This window comes from Mustelus asterias, chromosome 20, assembly GCF_964213995.1.
Source record: "Mustelus asterias chromosome 20, sMusAst1.hap1.1, whole genome shotgun sequence".
NCBI lineage: Eukaryota > Metazoa > Chordata > Chondrichthyes > Carcharhiniformes > Triakidae > Mustelus > Mustelus asterias.
This window is the reverse complement of record NC_135820.1, coordinates 43,290,152-43,311,042: the sequence shown is the minus strand read 5'-3', so window position 1 is coordinate 43,311,042 and position 20,891 is coordinate 43,290,152. Positions and strand designations below refer to the sequence as shown.

At 42.6% G+C, this 20,891-nt stretch overlaps 1 protein-coding gene across 1 annotated transcript in view; it reads left to right on the top strand.

Moving 5' to 3' along the window:
• Nucleotides 1-18,403, top strand: part of LOC144508490 (partitioning defective 6 homolog beta-like) — a 79,868-nt gene extending 61,465 nt beyond the window's left edge. Inside the window, exon 3 of the mRNA XM_078236458.1 lies at nt 17,403-18,403. Coding sequence (XP_078092584.1) covers nt 17,403-18,244 — 842 coding nt within the window. The 3' untranslated portion in view covers nt 18,245-18,403. The remainder of the gene's footprint in view (nt 1-17,402) is intronic.
• Nucleotides 18,404-20,891: the final 2,488 nt, after the last annotated feature.

The window sequence follows — 20,891 nt, the reverse complement described above, 5'->3', positions numbered from 1 at the left end:
AATCCAGGATCCCCGCCCAATTTTCCAGCCTATCTACATCCTAATATCCTATCCACCGAGCTGTCCCTCACAGCTACGATGCTTTGTTCATCACAACCTATTAACTCACCCCCACCCCCCCATTCCAGACCATGTGATCTCCAGGGAGAGGCGAAAACCCAGAGTGAAAACCCCAGGGCCAATATGGGGGAAAAAAAATCTGGGAAATTCCTCTCCGACCCCCTGTGGCGATCGAAACGAGTCCAGGAGATCACACTGGCCCTGATCAGAGAATGCTTCCCAACCCTATTCATTTCCACTTCTGCTTTACGAACACCATCTGAATTCCCTGCCCCGAGACAGGTTCCCAACTATCCGCAGTCTCGCTCTGTACTGGCACCAGCAAGATGATCATAGAATGAAGCCTTGAAACGAGAAACAAAGAACAATTAGCCCGCGCCGCTCCCTGGTCCAAACTAGACCACTCTTTTGTATCCCTCCATTCCCACTCCGTTCATATAGCTGTCTAGATAAGTCTTAAACGTTCCCAGTGTGTCCGCCTCCACCACCTTGCCCGGCAACACATTCCAGGCCCCCACGACCCTCTGTGTAAAATATGTCCTTCTGATATCTGTGTTAAACCTCCCCCCCTTCACCTTGAACCTATGACCCCTCGTGAACGTCACCACCGACCCGGGGAAAAGCTTCCCACCGTTCACCCTATCTATGCCTTTCATAATTTTATACACCTCTATTAAGTCTCCCCTCATCCTCCGTCTTTCCAAGGAGAACAACCCCAGTTTCCCCAATCTCTCCTCATAACCAAGCCCCTCCATACCAGGCAACATCCTGGTAAACCTCCTCTGTACTCTCTCCAAAGCCTCCACGTCCTTCTGGTAGTGTGGCGACCGAACTGGACGCAGTATTCCAAATGCGGCCGAACCAACGTTCTATACATCTGCAACATCAGACCCCAACTTTTATACTCTATGCCCCGTCCTATAAAGGCAAGCATGCCATATGCCTTCTTCACCACCTTCTCCACCTGTGACGTCACCTTCAAAGATCTGTGGACTTGCACACCCAGGTCCCTCTGCGTCTCTACACCCTTTATGGTTCTTCCATTTATCGTGTAGCTCCTCCCTACATTATTCCCACCAAAATGCATCACTTCGCATTTATCAGGATTGAACTCCATCTGCCATTTCTTTGCCCAAATTTCCAGCCTATCTATATCCTTCTGTAGCCTCTGACAACGTTCCTCACTATCTGCAAGTCCTGCCAGTTTTGTGTCGTCCGCAAACTTACTGATCACCCCAGTTACTCCTTCTTCCAGATCATTTATATAAATCACAAACAGCAGAGGTCCCAATACAGAGCCCTGCGGAACACCACTAGTCACAGGCCTCCAGCCGGAAAAAGACCCTTCCACTACCACCCTCTGTCTTCTATGACCAAGCCAGTTCTCCACCCATCTAGCCACCTCCCCCTTTATCCAATGAGATCCAACCTTTTTCACTAGCCTACCATGAGGGACTTTGTCAAACGCTTTACTAAAGTCCATATAGACAACATCCACGGTCCTTCCTTCGTCAACCATTCTGGTCACTTCTTCAAAAAACACCACCAGGTTAGTGAGGCATGACCTCCCTCTCACAAAAACATGCTGACTATCGTTAATGAGTTTATTCCTTTCTAAATGCGCATACATCCTATGTCTAAGAATCTTCTCCAACAACTTCCCCACCACGGACGTCAAGCTCACCAGCCTATAATTACCCGGGTTATCCTTCCTACCCTTCTTAAATAACGGGACCACATTAGCTATCCTCCAATCCTCTGGGACCTCACCTGCGTCCAGTGACGAGACAAAGATTTGCGTCAGAGGCCCAACGATTTCACCTCTCGTCTCCCTGAGCAGCCTTGGATAGATTCCATCAGGCCCTGGGGATTTGTCAGTCTTTATATTCTCTAACAAACCTAACACTTCCTCCTTTGTAATGGAGATTTTCTCCAACGGTTCAACACTCCCCTCCGAGACACTCCCAGTCAACACATCCCTCTCCTTTGTGAATACCGACGCAAAGTATTCATTTAGGATCTCCCCTACTTCTTTGGGCTCCAAGCATAAGTCCCCACTTTTGTCCCTGAGAGGTCCAATTTTTTCCCTAACAACCCTTTTGTTCCTAACGTATGAATAAAATGCCTTGGGATTCTCCTTAATCCTGTCTGCCAAGAACATTTCGTGACCCCTACCTGTCCTACCTACCAGTCTGCTCTCCCAGTCCACCGTAGCCAATTCAGCCCTCATCCTATCGTACTTCCCTCTGTTCAAACAGAGGACACTGTTATGGGACCCTACTTTCTCCTCTTCCATTTGTATCAGAAATTCGACCATATTGTGATCACTTGACCCAAGAGGGTCCTTCACAAGAACATCCTTAATTCTACCTACCTCGTTACACATTACCAGATCTAAGATAACTCGTTCCCTCGTCGGTTCTGTAACATACTGTTCAAGGTAACTATCCCGACAGCATTCTAAGAACTCTTCCTCCATCCCACCCCTTCCAACTTGAGTCAGCCAATCAATATGCAGGTTGAAGTCCTCCATGATTATTGCCATTCCGTTTTTGCACGCATCCATTATTTGCTTGTTTATAGCCCTCCCCACCTCAACATTATTATTTGGGGGCCTATAGACCACTCCTACTAGTGTCTTTCTCCCCCTACTATTCCTTATCTCTACCCATAACGATTCCACGTTTTGTTCCTTAGAGCCTATGTCATCCCTCACTACTACCCTGATATCTTTTATTAACAGAGCTACCCCACCACCTTTTCCTTCCTGTCTATTCTTCCTAAATGCCTGATACCCCTGGATATTCATCTCCCAGTCCTGGTCTCCCTGCAGCCACGTTTCTGTAATGGCCACTAGATCATACCCATTTGTGCTGATTTGCACCATCAACTCATTAACTTTGTTCCGAATGCTTCGTGCATTCAGGCAAAGTGTCTTTATTCCAGCTTTTATCTGGACCCGATTTGATGAAACGCTATCAATCTCTCCCTCGCCTTCTACTCCTTTAACTACTTGAATGCCCTCATTCACTTGCACTCGCTCCCTCTCCTCTACCATTAATTTCGTAAATCCTCTTACCTCTGTGCACCCCCCCCCCCCCCATAAATTAGTTTAAAGCCCTATCTACAGCCCTAGTGATTCATTTTGTTCACAGGGAACGGTTTTACCAAGCATAAATGAGTTTGTTTATTTGTCAGCCAATCAGCACCCTTTTCTCCTGTAGTATAAACTCATTAAAATTTGGCATTCCTGTATTTATCCTGATGAGTGCAAGAACAAAGGTTTCGATTACATATTTCTATACTTCTGAGGCTGTAAATGGCTCTGGTCAGACCCCAGTATTGTGAGCAGTTTTGAGCCCCATATCCAAGGAAGGATGTGCTGGCCTTGGAAATGGTCCAGAGGAGGTTCGCAAGAATTATCCCTGGAATGAAGAGCTTGTCATATGAGGACTCTGGGTCTGTACTCATTGGAGTTTAGAAGGATGAAGCGGGATCTTATTGAAACTTGCAGGATACTGCAAGGCCTGGATAGAGTGGACGTGGAGAGGATGTTTCCACTAATAGGAAAAACTAGAACCAGAGGGCACAACCTCAGGCTACAGGGATGATCCTTTAAAACAAAGATGAGGAGGAATTTCTTCAGCCAGAGAGTGGTGAATCTGTGGAACTCTTTGCTGCAAAAGGCTGTGGAGGCCAGGTCATTCAGTGTCTTTAAGACAGAGATAGGTAGGTTCTTGATTAACAAGGGGATCAGGGATTATGGGGAAAAGGCAGGAGAATGAGGATGAGAAAAATCAGCCATGATTGAATGGCGGAGCAGACTCAATGGGTCGAGTGGCCTAATTCTGCTCCTATGTCTTTTAGCAATATGGTTTCATCATGGTCTTTCGATGATATTCACCGCTGATCTTTCCTCCCTTACCACCTTGAGAACTTCAAAGTAAAGCGAAGCACTAGTGTTAAAAGACCTGTTAAATATTCTAGCATCTCTTGTACATGAACGTACTGTGGAAATGTTAGCTGCAGTAATGAATCTGGATCGTTACATGTTTTTCGGGGACCTTATCCTTCATCTTGCCTGTTTTGAAAGAACAAAGACCATAGTGCTTTTGGTCATGGGCAATATTTTCCTGTCACTGGCTTTAGTAAAAAGGTAGATGCAAGTATTGAATTTTTTTGTTACAAAATTTAACCATCAAGAAAAAATGTTGTCCTATGAGTATTAATGAAAATCATCTTATACCCAACATTAGCCTTTTTAACCAGACCCCTAAATGTGCTATGAGTAGCGCCTGTTAACTATGACTTTATGCAATGTAAACAGTTTTTAGTTGTCTTTCAGTTCAGTTGTGAAATTGCAAAATAATATAGAAAATGATGGTACTTAATCAAAATTGTGTCCTCCAGTAAAAGTGGCTTGTGGCATGCGCCAAGCGCTGGAGGGCCCACCCTGAATCACTGCACCACTCTAACTCTCTTCCTTCTGGAAGGTCCTTAAAAACTGCCTCTTTGACCAAGCTTTTCATGATTTGTCTTCATATTGCCTTACGTAGCTGAATGTGTAACTTTGCTTTATAATGTTCATGTGAAGCACCTTGGAACATTTTATTACGGTGACAATGCGATACAAATTTAGATTGTTGCTGTAGTGACTAATGGGATGTGGGTGGTAAGGAATAGAAGAAAATAAAGGTGCCTGAGTTAACGAGCAAAAAGCTAGAAAAAGTAAGCAGAATTTTCAAAGAATCAGATAGCACAATTGATTTGATAAGGCAGTGAGTCACCTAAGTATTCAGCTTACAAAACTGCCCAAATAAATAGATAACTTAGAATTTTTTTAAAAATTCATTAGAGATATTTGAATTTTACACAGATACAGCAAACTAATACTGCCTAAAAATTCTCAGCAATCCATCCTTTCATATCTAACACACCACACACCGATCTAATCAGGACAATCTACCCCAACTAATTCCTTATTTTCACAGATATGTTGCCCATTCCTCTAAGCCTAGTAGTTTATTTTGAGCTTCTCTTTTTCATTTTCCACCTTCCCCTGACGTGCTCTCCCTTTCCCCTTCCCTCCCTTCCACTTTCTCTCTTTTCCTTTTGCTCTTCGCCCGCCCCTCCCCCTCTTCATCCCCCCTTCCCACTCCCACTTTTACTCTTTACCCCTTTCTCTTTTCCTTTTACCCCCCCCCCTTTCCCCCCCACAATGTTGGTAAATGCGAGGTCATCTATTTTGGTAGGAATAACAACAAAATGGATTATTATTTAAATGGTAAAAAAATTGCAGCATGCTGCTCTGCAGAGGGACCAGGGTGTCCTTGTGCATGAATCACAAAATGTTGGTTTGCAGGTGCAGCAGGTAATTAAGAAGGCAAATGGAATTTTGTCCTTCATTGCTCGAGGGATGGAGTTTAAAAACAGGTTATGCTGCAGCTGTACTCCAGGTGTGGCCTCACCAGCACCTTGTATAATCATAATTTTATAAGATAGAAGCAGGGAAGTTGTTTCCACTGTTGGTGGAACTAATACTGGGGGGGCATAGCCTCAAAATAAGGGGGAGCAAGATTTTGGATTGAGTTGAGGAGGAACTTCTTCACCCAAAAGGTTGTGAATCTGTGGAATTCCCTGCTCAGTGAAACAGTTGAAGCTACCTCATTGAATGTTTTTAAGGCAAAGATAGATTTTTTTGAACAGTCAAGGAATTAACGGTTATTGTGAGCGCGTGGGTAAGTAATGTGGTCTGTGGGTTAGGAAGTCCAGTTGCAGAGGAAGGAATTGGGGAGTGGTGGAGATGGGAAAAGAGTTTTCCTAGGCCACGGAGTTTGGAGATGAGTTTTGTAGGGATACTGGTGTTGACGGCTGAGCTGTAGTCAATAAATGGGAGTCTGATATCAGTAACAATAAGTCCTCCATTACTTTGTCCTCATAGCTATTTTTGATGTCAACCTCAGTAGTCGGTTTACTAACTGAAAGTATTGCCACTGGACCCTGTCCTAAGTTAATGTCCATATATGCACATTTAACAGCAAGGGTCAGGAAGAACTTAGTTGGATTCCATTATTCCGTAGTGCAGTGGCTTTGAGGATAAATCATTAGTCTTCTGGTTCTGATCATCTTCTATCAAAGAAATTGGGTCAGACATGAAATATTCATTAAATTAGAATACTACACAGTGATACACAGTGATTGTCTCTTGTCTAAAGATGTTTTAAGTTTATCTAAAATGGGTAGAAGGACCTGATAGATGAACCCATTAAGGTAATGTTAATGAAACAAAATCGTAAAATATTCAAATGCTGTCTTTGTTCATAACTAAGAAGGAAATGAATCAGTGTTTATCTTTATAAGCATTCCAGGCCAGTGACTCATTCAGTGGAATCTTGGTAAGTGTGTACCTGACTGAAACGCACAACCAGTGTAACATTCTCTGCCACACCCACTTATGCAGCCAAGCTGTAACAAGTTAGACAGTTTGTTCACTTAATATGTAATTGTAACCATTTAAACTGAGAAACCATTGTTACTGTACATTGTTCAGTACTTGCTGTTGTACTTAGCATCATATTCAGTGATCTGCCTACTGCTTGGGTAATGTGAAAACCTGTTTATTCATTTATCCCCCACATACCTTCAGGATGCGTGTGTACTGTTGAACTGAGATAACCGCTTTGCCAAATACTTTCGCAAGTTTCTACAGATGATCCCCTTCCCACCCCTACGTGTGCTCTTATATCTTCTCTCCCCCTTCCCTCACACTTTATTTTTCTTGTTCCTCCCACCCCAGCCTCTCCTCAGTTCCTCCTCTACCCCCCCCCGCCCCCGCCTCGTTCTCTCTCTTCCCCCCCCCGCTCGTTCTCTCTCTTCCCCCCTCGTTCTCTCTCTTCCCCCCCCCCTCCTCCTCGTTCTCTCTCTTCCCCCCCCCCCCACCCCCCAAACACCATTCCCCTTGCACAATCAGCCATTCTTACATTCCCCCTTCAGTTCAAGTTACCACTTTCTTTCTCTCAGTTGCTTTCCACCACATTGAAGCTAGCACTGTCGTCCTTACTATGATAGTGGCATTGTCTTTTCCTCACTACCCCATACTACTCATTCCAGATTCAGTTTTCTCTCTTTTTGTACATTTCCATCATTAAATACCTCCTCTTACTCAGTCCGTCAGGATTGAGGATGATTTGCTTCCTCTTCGATCTGACAGGTTCTGAGATGGGTAAATGAGTTGTGTGGGGGTTTGTGCGCTCTCTTTGCTTCGACTCCACTCCTGTGTAATCCTGACAAAGTCTCTTGTGTTCAGTGCCTTTCCAAATGAACCTTCTGTGCTTTTGTCAGTCACAAGCTAAGTACTATGAGTTGACAGGAGTGCATTGAGGATACCCCTAAAGTGTTTTGACTGTCCTAGGAGTCTGCTGCCACAACCCAGTTCTGAGAGTTGCTTCAGGTATGTGGTGCTAGGCACACAAAGGACACGTTTTGCCTGGTAGAGCTGTTTTTGAGTGATTAGCACCTCCACTTCTGGACGTGTTGTTTGGGAGAAGACTGCCTTTCTTGCCACTGGATTTGGAGTATCTTGCGAAGGCACCACTGGTTGCACTTCTCCAGTGCTTTGAACTGCCTACCAAAGGTTGTCCAAATCTCCAAAGTATAGCTTAGTGCAGGAATCACTGGTGCCTGGTCTTAAGTTTGAGGTCCTGGTCCTCAATACTCTTTTCAGCAGTCAGCTGGAGGATGGACTGGCACATGGGAAGCAATGATGAATTTCATCGATGATGAATTCATGAATGAAGCTTGACAATAATTGTGTTGCCAAGCTGCTCTTCTACAGGGGCATCAGAACCCAACCCAGTAACCTCACCTACTGCCCCTACTTGTATTTCCAATAGGGCTTTCTATGAGGTAAACCCTGAGCAATTTCCTCCTCATTTAACCCAGAGAACCGAGAAGTAGTGCACTTAGTGGACCCTGAATGAAATCCGCTAACTCTGCACAGTCTATGGATTGAACTGGGATCATCCTGGTTTGTATGACTCAGTACTTTGCTCTTGAATCATGTGCTATTGCTCCACTGCTGTACAGCAATAAAGTTTTGCCCACACTACACCCTAATGTTACAAATTGCTTTCCAGTCATAGCACAACAGATTACTTCTAACTCGTGAAGTTTCTACATAAATTTTATCTTCCTTGATGTAAATTTGAGAAAAGAATATCTGGATTCAAATTCCAGCCCATTCAACCATACAGTTTGACTGCTTTACACACCATCCTTACTCTGGCAGCATGTCTTAGCTCTGCCACCTATCTCACTGAGCAGGACAAAGACCAAAGTAATTGGAACACCATGATAATTATACATATCTGCATATATCTCCATTCCTTCATCATTAGTGTCACAAGTAGGCTTGCATTAACACTGCAATGAAGTTACTGTGAAAATCCCCTAGTTGCCACATTCTGGCGCCTGTTCGGGTACATGGAAAATTTAGCATGACCAATGCACCTAACCAGCATGTCTTTTGGGCTGTGGGAGGAAACCATGCAGACATGGGGAGAACATGCAGACTCCGCACAGACAGTGACCCAAGCTGGGAATTGAACCCGGGTCCCTGACGCTGAGGGAGCAAGCAGTGCTAACCACTGTGCCACCGTGCTGCCCCAAAAATAATTAGTCAACAAGTTGACATTAAGCTCCATCACTTGTCTCCTCGAAGAGCAGCATGATTCAATGAAAAGAAGCAATATGTTGATTAAAGCAGTAGGCTTTACAATGTAAAAGCCAGCATTGATAACTGATGGGTTACAGACTCATTTTTATGTCCATTTTACCATGCTCTCATGTGAATTGTATAAAGGAAGGTTTCACATATCCACTGCTATTTCATGGAAGTGGCTACTGGTCTGTAGAAGTCCCAATCTTATTTTCATGAAATATACATGCTCAGCTTTTTTGACTTTGATGTTAATTATGCTGCTGTTACCTTTTGACAGCACAGAATAAGGATTAACAAGGACATGCCCATTCCTATCAGCTGAGGACCATGTCTGAAGCATCTGTCAACTATTTTGGCTGTGGGTTTACACAGTCATAGAAATTTCAGCTCAGAGGAGACAAATCAGTCCACTGTGCTAATAGCTTTTACTGCTTAGATTCTCAAATCATATCAACATTTTGACGATTTCCTGTTGATGTTCCCTTCAACAACTATTCTAGTGATGCAGTTCCAGATTTTCTAATCTTTCATATACCAATCGCAAGTGTACATTTGTTCTGAAGTTACTGACATCCAATTACAACTAACAGTTTTGATTAATTTATGCCAAGTGAATGTTGTTAACCAGTTATTGCCTCTATAACAGTACATCTACCATTTAATTTCTGGTATCATCCTACTTAATCAGGGCACGAATCTAACTGCACTTCAGTGTTGCAAACACCCAGATTAATCTCCAGTTCCTCCTTTTTCTGTATATAAATCCAGGAACACATTTGCTCTTTTAGGATTCATTTTAAATGTGACTTACAATTGATGGAAATTAGCTAGGTTTTTCAGCAAGATTGATTATTGTTTTCATTTTTTTTTTAAATCTGCACTTGCTTTAGTGTCCAAGAGGGGAATTTTAACCCCTCTTCCCCGCCAAAACTGGGTTTGTTTGTGATGAGTGGGATGTTTAAAATGTTAAATTTCAGTCTTGACTCCAACCCAGCACACAACTGTCTACTTCAGGTTTTAAAAAAGGTGTGATGAGTTGGCAATCAACACAGTCTGAGGTGAGTTGATCATTTAAATATTATAATGAGGCTATCTATGTGCCACAAATTTTATTCTCCATTTAAAATTTAATCCAAGACAATCCTTGGCCTTGGTGAATCTGGTAGCTAAAGAGAGATGAGGACTTATGGATTCAGTAGGGTCTTTACATTTACCTGCTAGATTCATTTTACTTGCTTCCAATCCTTCTTTTCTCCTCCATCAAGCTGATTGAACATCTGGCATAATGTCTGTGAGCAGGCCAAAATCATTGAATTCAGCAGAGTTCCCCCTGTGAACTAAGTTCAGCACAGTTCCCTGGGAAGCTGCTGTGAAGATGTTTCAATTAATTTCTCACACTTGCAGATGGGCAGCACAAACAAGCTGACCAAGGGACGGCAGGTTGGATGGTGTAACCATGTAGATGTACCTCGTTGTAATTAATCATGATAATTAGACAAGTTTATAGAGGCAATAACTGGTTAACAATATTCACTTGGCATAAATTAATCAAAACTGTTAGTTGTAATTGGATGTCAGTAACTTCAGAACAAATGTACACTTGTGATTGGTATATGCGAATCACTTGTAAGATAATCAAAAAATATATCTACACATGCCATGTATCACTCAGTAAGTCTGTATGCCACCTAGTGGTAGGCAGACTTCCTAGCTATAGCGTGAATAAAGGCCAATTTTAAAACTCAAAGCTTCGTCTGGTCTATCGAGGGGGTGTGAAGCACACGTTTCACTGAATAGTGGCAAAGTTTTATCAGTCTGAATGACTTGGCCTTTCCAATCTATCCCTCCACTGTTCCTTGGTTGCTGAATCTTATCTCTTGCCCTGCCCTAGCCACTTAACTCTTACGACCTCCGGTGCCCCACCTCAATTAACAACCTTTTCAATTCCGCCCTTTGCCCCTTCTCTATTCCCGAGCTGTAACTTAGTGCCAAATGCTTTCCCAGGTGGATTGCTGAGTGTGTGACTATGTAGTAAATAACTCCCCTTGGGGTCATAATTGACGTGGAGATGCCGGCGTTGGACTGGGGTAAGCACAGTAAGAAGTCTCACAACACCAGGTTAAAGTCCAACAGGTTTATTTGGTAGCAAATACCATAAGCTTTCGGAGCGCTGCCCCTTCGTCAGATGGAGTGGTGATCTGTTCTCAAACAGACACAGAAATCAAATTACAGAATACTGATTAGAATGCAAATCTCTACAGCCAGCCAGGTCTTAAATGTACAGACAATGTGGGTGGAGGGAGCATTCAACACAGGTTAAAGAGATGTGTATTGTCTCCAGACAGAACAGCCAGTGACATTCTGCAAGCCAGGGAGGCAAGCTGTGGGGGTTACTGATAATGTGACATAAATCCAACATCCCGGTTTAGGCCGTCCTCATGTGTGCGGAACTTGGCTATCAGTTTCTGCTCAGCGACTCTGCGCTGTCGTGTGTCGTGAAGGCCGCCTTGGAGAACGCTTACCTGAAGATCCAAGGCTGAATGCCCGTGACTGCTGAAGTGCTCCCCCACAGGAAGAGAACAGTCTTGCCTGGTGATTGTCGAGCGGTGTTCATTCATCCGTTGTCGTAGCGTCTGCATGGTTTCCCCAATGTACCATGCCTCAGGACATCCTTTCTTGCAGCGTATCAGGTAGACAACGTTGGCCGAGTTGCAAGAGTAGGTACCGTGTACCTGGTAGATGGTGTTCTCACGTGAGATGATGGCATCCGTGTCGATGATCCGGCACGTCTTGCAGAGGTTGCTGTGGCAGGGTTGTGTGGTGTCGTGGCCACTGTTCTCCTGAAGGCTGGGTAGTTTGCTGCGGACAATGGTCTGTTTGAGGTTGCGTGGTTGTTTGAAGGCAAGAAGTGGGGGTGTGGGGATGGCCTTGGCGAGATGTTCGTCTTCATCAATGACATGTTGAAGGCTCCGGAGGAGATGCCGTAGCTTCTCCGCTCCGGGGAAGTACTGGACAACGAAGGGTACTCTGTCCACCGTGTCCCGTGTTTGTCTTCTGAGGAGGTCAGTGCGGTTTTTCGCTGTGGCGCGTCGGAACTGTTGATCGATGAGTCGAGCGCCATATCCTGTTCTTATGAGGGCATCTTTCAGCGTCTGGAGGTGTCTGTTGCGATCCTCCTCATCCGAGCAGATCCTGTGTATTCGGAGGGCTTGTCCGTAGGGGATGGCTTCTTTTATGTGTTTAGGGTGGAAGCTGGAGAAGTGGAGCCTCATGAGGTTATCCGTGGGCTTGCGGTACAGTGAGGTGCTGAGGTGACCGTCCTTAATGGAGATGCGTGTATCCAAGAATGCAACCGATTCCAGAGAGTAGTCCATGGTGAGTCTGATGGTGGGATGGAACTTGTTGATGTCATCATAGAGTTGTTTCAGTGATTGCTCACCATGACTCCAAAGGAAGAAAATGTCATCGATGTATCTAGTGTATAGCATTGGTTGAAGGTCCTGTGCAGTGAAGAAGTCTTGTTCGAACCTGTGCATGAAGATGTTGGCATATTGAGGTGCGAATTTTGTCCCCATGGCTGTTCCGTGTGTCTGGATGAAGAACTGGTTGTTGAAGGTGAAGATATTGTGGTCCAGGATGAAGCGGATGAGTTGTAAAATTGCATCTGGAAACTGGCAGTTGACGGCATTGAGTACTGAGGCCGTTGCAGCAATGCCATCATCGTGGGGGATACTGATGTAGAGTGCCGAGACATCCATTGTGACGAGGAGTGCTCCTGGTTCAACTGCTCCATGTGTGTTGAGTTTCTGTAGGAAGTCCGTCGTGTCGCGACAAAAGCTGGGGGTTCTTTGTACAATGGGTTTCAAGATGCTGTAGAGACTTGCATTCTAATCAGTATTCTGTAATTTGATTTCTGTGTCTGTTTGCACTGTTTGAGAACAGATAGCCACTCCATCTGACGAAGGGACAGCGCTCCGCAAGCTTATGGTATTTGCTACCAAATAAATACCAAATACTGTTGGACTTTAACCTGGTGTTGTGAGACTTCTTACTGGTCATAAATGACAGCAAGGTTGTGAACAGGCTGGTTCAGCCTCGGAGATTTGATGGGGAGTCGGAAGGTTAGAAAAAGGAGTTTGTAATGGGCTCCAAAGATGATGGCTTTTGTCTTCCCAATATTTTGTTGGAAGAAATTTCTGCTAATTTATTATTGGATGTTGGACAAGCAGCCTGGCAATTCGGATGGTGGTGTAACAGAGCAGTGGAGTCATCAGTGGAAACAAAAGTTGTTTTTGGAAGATGTTACAAAGAAGTTGAGATGAGAAATAGGAGGAGGCCAAGCATACCAGAGATTAACATTGCAAGAGCAGAAAAGAAGCAATTGACAGGTGATCTATAGTTAGGGAATTGAACCAGGCGAGTGCAGTGTCACCCAGCTTGGACCACGGTGGTGATATGTTGGATGATGAAAGTGTGGTCAGAGAGGCTGAGAAGGACAAGAAAGGAATATCTTGCCTTTGCCTCCATCACCTAGGATGTCATTTAATATTTTAAGAGCCATTTCGACACAGTTGTCAGCACTGCTGCCTCACAGTACCAGGAACCTGGGTTCGATTCTGACCTTGGGTGATTCTGTGGAGTTTGCACATTTTCCCTGTATCTGCAAGGGTTTCCTCCAGGTTTTCTGGTTTCCTCCCACAATCCAAAGATGTGCAGGTTAGGTGAATTGGCTATGCTAAATTGTCCCCTAATGTCCAATTGCGCCGGATTATGGGGATCGGGCAGAGGGAAAGGCCAGGGTGGAGTGTTCTTTCGGAGAGTTGGTGGAGACTAAAAGGGCCGAATGACCTCTTTCTGCACTGTAGGGATTCTGTGATTTCAGTACTATGGCAAGGCCAGATTTCTAATTAGAGGAACATGCTAAATTGGGCACAGGTTTGAGGGGCAAGAGCAGATTCAAGGAATTTGGAGAAAAAAGGAAATTGGATGTAGTAATTCAGCCAAACACCAGTTTCCCGTCACCAAAGACCTTTTATCATGTACAGCTAAACAGTCTCACCTCGGGACCTACAATGCCAGTCCAGGTTGAGCAGCAGGTTTTATTTCAGACAAAAAGTTAATGCCACAAATGTGACTGATCTCAAGAGATTGCATCTGAAAGCTGTGATAAGACAATTATTGTTAGCCTACAAGCAGTCGCTTTATTTATTTGTTTTTTGGGAATAATAGATCCCCTTTTTATTGCTTGTTTCTAATCTCTCCACTCCTGAAGGCATTTCTCCCCAAGAATGACATTTATAGTGAGTTTTTTTTAATGTGAGCAGTAATCGCTAAGCCAGGCAATAACTTCTGCAGTGGCTAAATGGAATTCTCTGAGCCCTCTGCTGAATTTTGTCAGCTGACAAATGAGGTAAGTCATTGATTGGGGTGGACCAACATTGCAGCCTGGGTTCCTTGCAAGGACCAACTTGTGCTGACTTGTTGCACAAAGGTTAATGTGGAAACGGTTGAGGATTGCCCAATGTTATAATGGCAGGTTGAAGCTGGGTGTGCAGGCTACTGGATCTATGATGAGGAAGTAGTTTTTAATCAAAAACAGAAAATGCTAGAGAAATTCGGCAGGTCTGATAGCATCTGTGGAGAGAGAATAGAGCCAACGTTTCGAGTCTGGATGACCCTTCGTCAGAGCTCGGGCATCATCAGAACAAATATGGCAGAGGCGAACGAACTGAGAATGGGATAAAGTCCTTGCAGGATGTGGGGTGTGAAGAACTATAGTCAAGGTAGTTGTGGGAGTCGGTGAGCTTGTAATGGATACTGGTGGGCAGTCTATCAACAGAAATGGAGACAGAGAGGTCAAGGAAGGGAAGAGAAGTGTCAGAGATGCACCATGTGAAGGTGATAGAGGGGTGGAAATTGGAAGCAAAATTGATAAATGTTTGTAGGTCCAGACAAAGAGCATGAAGCTGCACTGAAATAGTCATTGATATACCGATTGAAGGAGTTGTGGGAGGGGGGGCGGAGTAGGACTGGAACAGGGAATGCTCCACATCACTGATAAAGAGACAGGCATAACTCGGACCCATGCAGGTTCCCATAACCGTATCTTTTATTTGGAGGAAATGGAACGAGTTAAAGGAGAAATTGTTGAATGAGAGAACAAGTTCAGCCAGACGGAGGAGACTGGTGGTGGATGGGGGTTGTTCAGACCTCTGCTTGAGGAAGAAGCGAAGAGCTTTGAGGCCATCCTGGTGAGGAATGAGGTGTAGAGGGATTGGAATCCATTGTGAGGACGAGGCAGTTTGGGCCAGGAACTGGAAGCTGTTGATATGGCTTAGGCATTGGAGTAATCACGGATGTAGGTGGGAAGGGACTGGACAAGAGGAGGGAGAATGGAGTCAATATAGGAGGAAAAGAGTTCAGTGGGGCTGGAACAGCCTGACACGATGGGCCTACCTGAGAAGTCCTGTTTGTGGATTTTGAGAAAGAGGTAGAATCTGGCTGTCTGGGATTGGAAGCTGTGGAGGGGAGATCTGTTCAGTGGTAGAGTCATGGTCCGGGGGAGGTAGGAGGAAGCGTTCGAGCTCCACTTCTGAGGTAGAGGTCCGTACGCCAGACGACAACAGCACCAACCTTGTCGGTGAGTTTTGTGACAAAGTCAGGGTTGGACCTGAGAGTGAAGTGCAGCAAGTTCGGAAGGAGACAGTGCTTTTTAATGGTGGTGTTGTCTCCATTCCTGCTGCTATAGGGCCTATGTGGTTATTCCTTGGTACAGTGGTCTTGGCTCTACATGCTGGTGGATGGGAAATGAGCAGCAAGTGTAATGCCCCCTAACCAGCAAAGTGGAAACAGAATCTGCAGTTTTTTGGATTCTTATCTTTAAGTTAATTTGTCTTATTTATGATTTCTTTCCACATAGTTTGATTTTCTTATTGTTCTCTTGGCTCTGTCGGATTTCTTCTCTTGAGACCTGCTTTTTCTTCCCCCCAACCCTTTGTTTAAATTTGAGACCTGTCTCAGTTTGTTGACTGATTAAATACTTTGTATTTTTCTTAACTAGGTACTGAAACATAATGTGATTAGCATAGTTGTTTATATTGGTAGTGATTACAAATAAATGGTAACATTAATAAGGCCCAAAAAATGTGGTTATATTTGTGTTTGAACTGACTCATGAGCAGTTACACTTGAATGCAGCCCCTTTCATCACCAGTTAGTTTGTTTTCTTCTTCGTAAAGCAAACTCTCCTGCACTAGCTGACTTGCTGTGTACAAACAAACTAAGCTAAAAGTTATTGCCTACAAATAAATTGAATGGTATTGTATAGAAATTTACAGGACAGAATCTGACCCTATCAGCCCTCTTCTACTCCTTTCTCCATCATGTGTTTATCTAGCTTCCTCTTTAATATATCTGCTATTTGATCCAACTACTCCATGTGGTAGCAAGTTCCACATTCTCAGAATTCTTTGGATAAAGAGGTCTTTCCAGAATTCCTTTATTGGATTTATTAATGACCTGCCTATTCAAAACCTCAATCTTTGGACTGTTCTGCAAATGGAAACAATTTCTCTGCATCTCATCTATCAATCCCCTTAAACGTTTTAAAGATCTCTTAATGGCTCACCCATCAATGGCTCAACCTTCTTCATTCCAGAGAAAGAAAGCCCCAGCCCCTTCAGTGTTTCCTGTAAGATTTATTTGAGTTTATGAGCAGTTCCTGTTGATCATAAAAGAAATGCAGGTAAGTGACAGCTTGGCACTGCACCATATTGAGTTCTTAATCTCAGTTGGGCTGTGAAGTTTATATGTTCTATGATAATACAGTAAAAGTGCAGGAAGTAAAAGAATCAACCCAACGTGCTCTTGTAAGTCTAATGGCTAGGTGCAGTGTGTTATTAGTGCAATTATGTTCTGGTTTCCAATTAAAAAGCAGGATTTGATTTCTGAACTTTTTGAAGAATGTAGAATTGGATAATCGCCACATGTGAAACTACTGGCCTACACTTCAGTGTTGTTGCAACTCAGTATTTCACTCTGTTCAAACATTGTGATCTATCTTTTAAGGCAATGTATAGACTTAATCCCAATTTATAAATATTAGAACTTTTAAACTGGTTTGTGTTTTCTCTTTTAGTATCACCTGCGTATGGCGGTGATTTATTTGTAGTTTAACTGCCTTACAGCAATGCAGTCATACACTATCAACTGCACATTCTGTAGCAAGGACTTGATCAGAAAATAAAGGAGCTAACAGCATTCCTGAGATTATTAAAAATATTCTTAACAGAAATAGTAGAAAGGAGTTTGCATTTGCAGAAAAATTCTGTTGTCGGAAAAAATAGCACTCTGTACATCAGCAAATATATTGGGTTTTAAAAAGTTCTCGAATGTTGCCAACACACATTCTGGTTAAACAGGTTTCCTCATGTAAAGTGAGAGAGTGAAAATTGGTGAATGAATCACTAAAGTGTTATAAGATTATGGTTAACCTTCAATTTTAATGTAGAAATGTTTTCCTTCGACAAAGCTCTGTTGAAGTTGTTACAGATGATTTGGACATTTACAATTTATTCATTTAATAAGCTGTAAAACATTACAATACTCTATTTTGTTTTTGCAGAGGATGCTGATTATAGTGCTTTTGGTACAGACACTTTAACACGGAAAAAGAACGTCTTGTCAAATGTACTGCGTCCTGACAACCGAAAGAAACCTCCAATTGCCATCAGCTTGCCACGTGATTTCCGCCCTGTGTCTTCGATCATTGATGTGGATGTCCTTCCAGAAACCCACCGAAGAGTGCGGCTGTATAAACATGGGTCTGACAAACCATTAGGATTCTATATACGCGATGGCTCAAGTGTCCGAGTAACTGCCCATGGACTCGAAAAAGTCCCTGGAATTTTCATCTCTAGATTGGTACAGGGGGGATTGGCTGAAAGCACTGGTCTGTTGGCTGTGAATGATGAAGTTCTTGAGGTGAATGGTATTGAAGTATCAGGTAAAAGTCTTGATCAGGTGACTGATATGATGATTGCGAATAGCCATAATCTTATCATTACTGTGAAACCAGCAAATCAAAGAAATAATGTGAGAATCAGTCGGACTTCTGGTAGTTCAGGCCAGTCTACTGACAGTGGTACCAGCCATCCCACTTTTATGACATCCCCACATGTTATGCAGAATTTCCATTCCGAAGAAGTGGACAGTGATGAAGAAACAGATATAGTCATCGAGGGCAGTGATGAGCCACAGCACATTCCAGTGGCAACACCAGCCAGTGCTAGCATAGTATCCTTAACAAAAAGTGACAGTTATCATGGTTTAACTCCAAATGGTTCTGTTGCCAGCAGCGAAGGAAATATACACACATTAGCTGCTGCCACAAAAGTGGATCCTTTGGAAAAGGACGATGTGAATAGGCAAAGCATGGAGGAGGATGGTACTGTTATTACACTATAGGTTTCTTAACCTGCACTTAAAGGATGATAATACTTGTTTTTAGGGCAGCCTATTATGGTTTTTATATACTTATAAAGTAAGTTTGTTATAATTTTCAAGCCACTGCATGTGTGAAGTGAGCAGTTTAATATCTCCAGAAGAATACAAAACTTGAAATTTATTGCGTTGAGAGATCTTCACTGCGTGGGCCTGTTCTTTCCATTTGTGTATATATATTTTTAAATATTGTTTTCAAAGCCACAACTTTTGAAAAGGAGAAACATAAAAGCCCTTCCTCTCATAAAGATATAACTCAGCCTATCTGAATGGTGATCTGATCATTCATTCATTCATTGTAGAAACACAAGGTCTGATTGTTCACGGTACAATGCTGAGAACTGATCATTTTAATTTCAGATCCTGATTAATATACTTGAAAACCAAATAAAAGCTTTAATGTAACCCCAATCTTAACCCCTTCAGCATGCTTGTTTCCCCCCACCCCCCTCCACCATTTTAGATTTTGGTGCATGAGTGCATGTAATTGGTGAGGTATTATTGGACACTTTCTATAACTAGAATGTTTAACACACAGTAACTGCACAGCAAGATGGAATTAGGAATAATTATAGATTTCATCATACTCCTGTAATTTAATAATTATTTAATTCCTTATAAAAATGCGCGTTGCGGAGGCTGATGTGCAAAATCTAGTCCTCTGGGTTTTTTATCTATTTGGATCAAGTATACTATTCAACTTAAAGGAACAGTAAATTTTAGAATTATGGCTCAAAACAGACCAACTTAAGTACTAACAATACCTATAGGCTACGTTAGCTTACTAAAATTGACTTCTTAAGAACTACTTTATTCATTACCAGAGAGTATTCCTTGCTGGCTGTGCTTTTTTAAAGAAACAAATGAGAATGCCCTCTGAGCTGCTAATAATGTGAACATGGAGTTGAGCGAGAAAATTGAAGAGCTTTAGTACCCAAAAACAAGTCCTAAAATTCCTTGTGTTGTGCACAGACTTTATAAAAACTTAATCAAATGGACTAAATTGTCAGTGGTCCTACTAGCTTTAGCAAAGATCTGACACAGACATATGGCCTCCTTCTGTGCTGTAAATGTCTATGGTTAAGAAACTTCAGAGTTGGGTCGATGAACTTCCAACAGAAGTTAAGTTTTGCTTGAAACACAAACTGACCAGGTACTCAACAAATCTATTGTTTGGTGTTGAATTTGCTAGTATTTCCTATTGATGTCCTGGGTACGTACTGTAGAATAGCATGGCTCCAAGCATGAAAAAATAATAATTCCTACTTATTACCCCAAATTTCTGAGGCTTGAAGGATACAAGATTTTTAAATTTTTTTTCTTATTGGTGTCTCATAAGTATATAGGTGTACAATTAAAACGAATTCTGAAGTAAGATTTTCACCCTCCTGGCTTTGCAGCTTCTCAAATTTCAAAAAAATTTAACATTAACATCAAATCTGCAGTGCCATTTTATTCTGTACTTACCAAACATGGGAGGTATATTCTAATATATAAGCCAATTCACAATGATACAGGAAATGCTTTAGGGTCATTAGAGGGAGATCTAATGTGGGGGACGAGTTGTTTGCTGATCAAAGAGCAAGCACCACTAACTGACTACAGTTTCTAAAGAATTATGCTATAAACTCAGTTCTACTTGTCCTCAAGAGTTCCCTTGCCCATTACAAGAATCTTGAAGGTTCATTTATTTTTCCTGGGACCAATTCACAAGGTATTCCACAGCTTGCCAGGATTCACTTTAATTCTCCTTGGTGTTCCAATTCTCCTCAGTGTTCCAACTATTCTCCGAGGTAATGTTTCATGGGGATCCTTCAGTTGGGCTTTTGGTTAAGCAATTCTCCAATTTCTATTTAATACCTCCATAACAATTCCTTGTTCTGGTACTGGCAGTTGCTGGTAATTTTCAAGTTTGCCACTGTTTTGTGGCCTACACTGTGCACTGTATATTGGGGTCAGGATGGAGCAAACTGAGCAAGCTTGTGGCAAAAGAAGTTGCTGCAAATTCTGCATGCTTCCATGGAAGCAGATTTGCCTGAATTGGTTTGTGCCTTAAATAAAGGTGCTGATTGACTTGGAAGTACAGCAAAGGATCCAAGCTACTTGGCAACAATACATCGATCTTGTATAAATCCTTCCTTCCATTTGAAAGTCCCAGTAAACATTTGAGCACATCTCTTTTAACTATGAATATGGCAATTGGCAATAACTTTTATCTAAAAAGTTATAGAAAGCACTTAGTCAGCATTCTAATCACAATTAGCCTGTACAGTTATGGCAAACTGAATACACAAAATATTTTTCTTGAACTCAATTAATATTCAAGGTCTAAACTCGTTGGTGCCTGAACTTGCCACTTTTTGTGGCTTTTGAAATGTTATCAAAGAGCAACCTTTTTGGCTAATCAATCTACATTGGACTGTGACTTTGAAGATCTACAAATTTTCCTGTTTAATATTGTACATCTGGAACTACAGTGGAATCCTATTGAGCTTGGTTTCAATTAGCTGGATTTTTAGAAATGCATGTTAATTTGCTTTTGTATTCTGCCAAGAGTGGTGGATGTGTATTCACATGCATATTCTCTTTACTCATGAACCATTCCATCCAG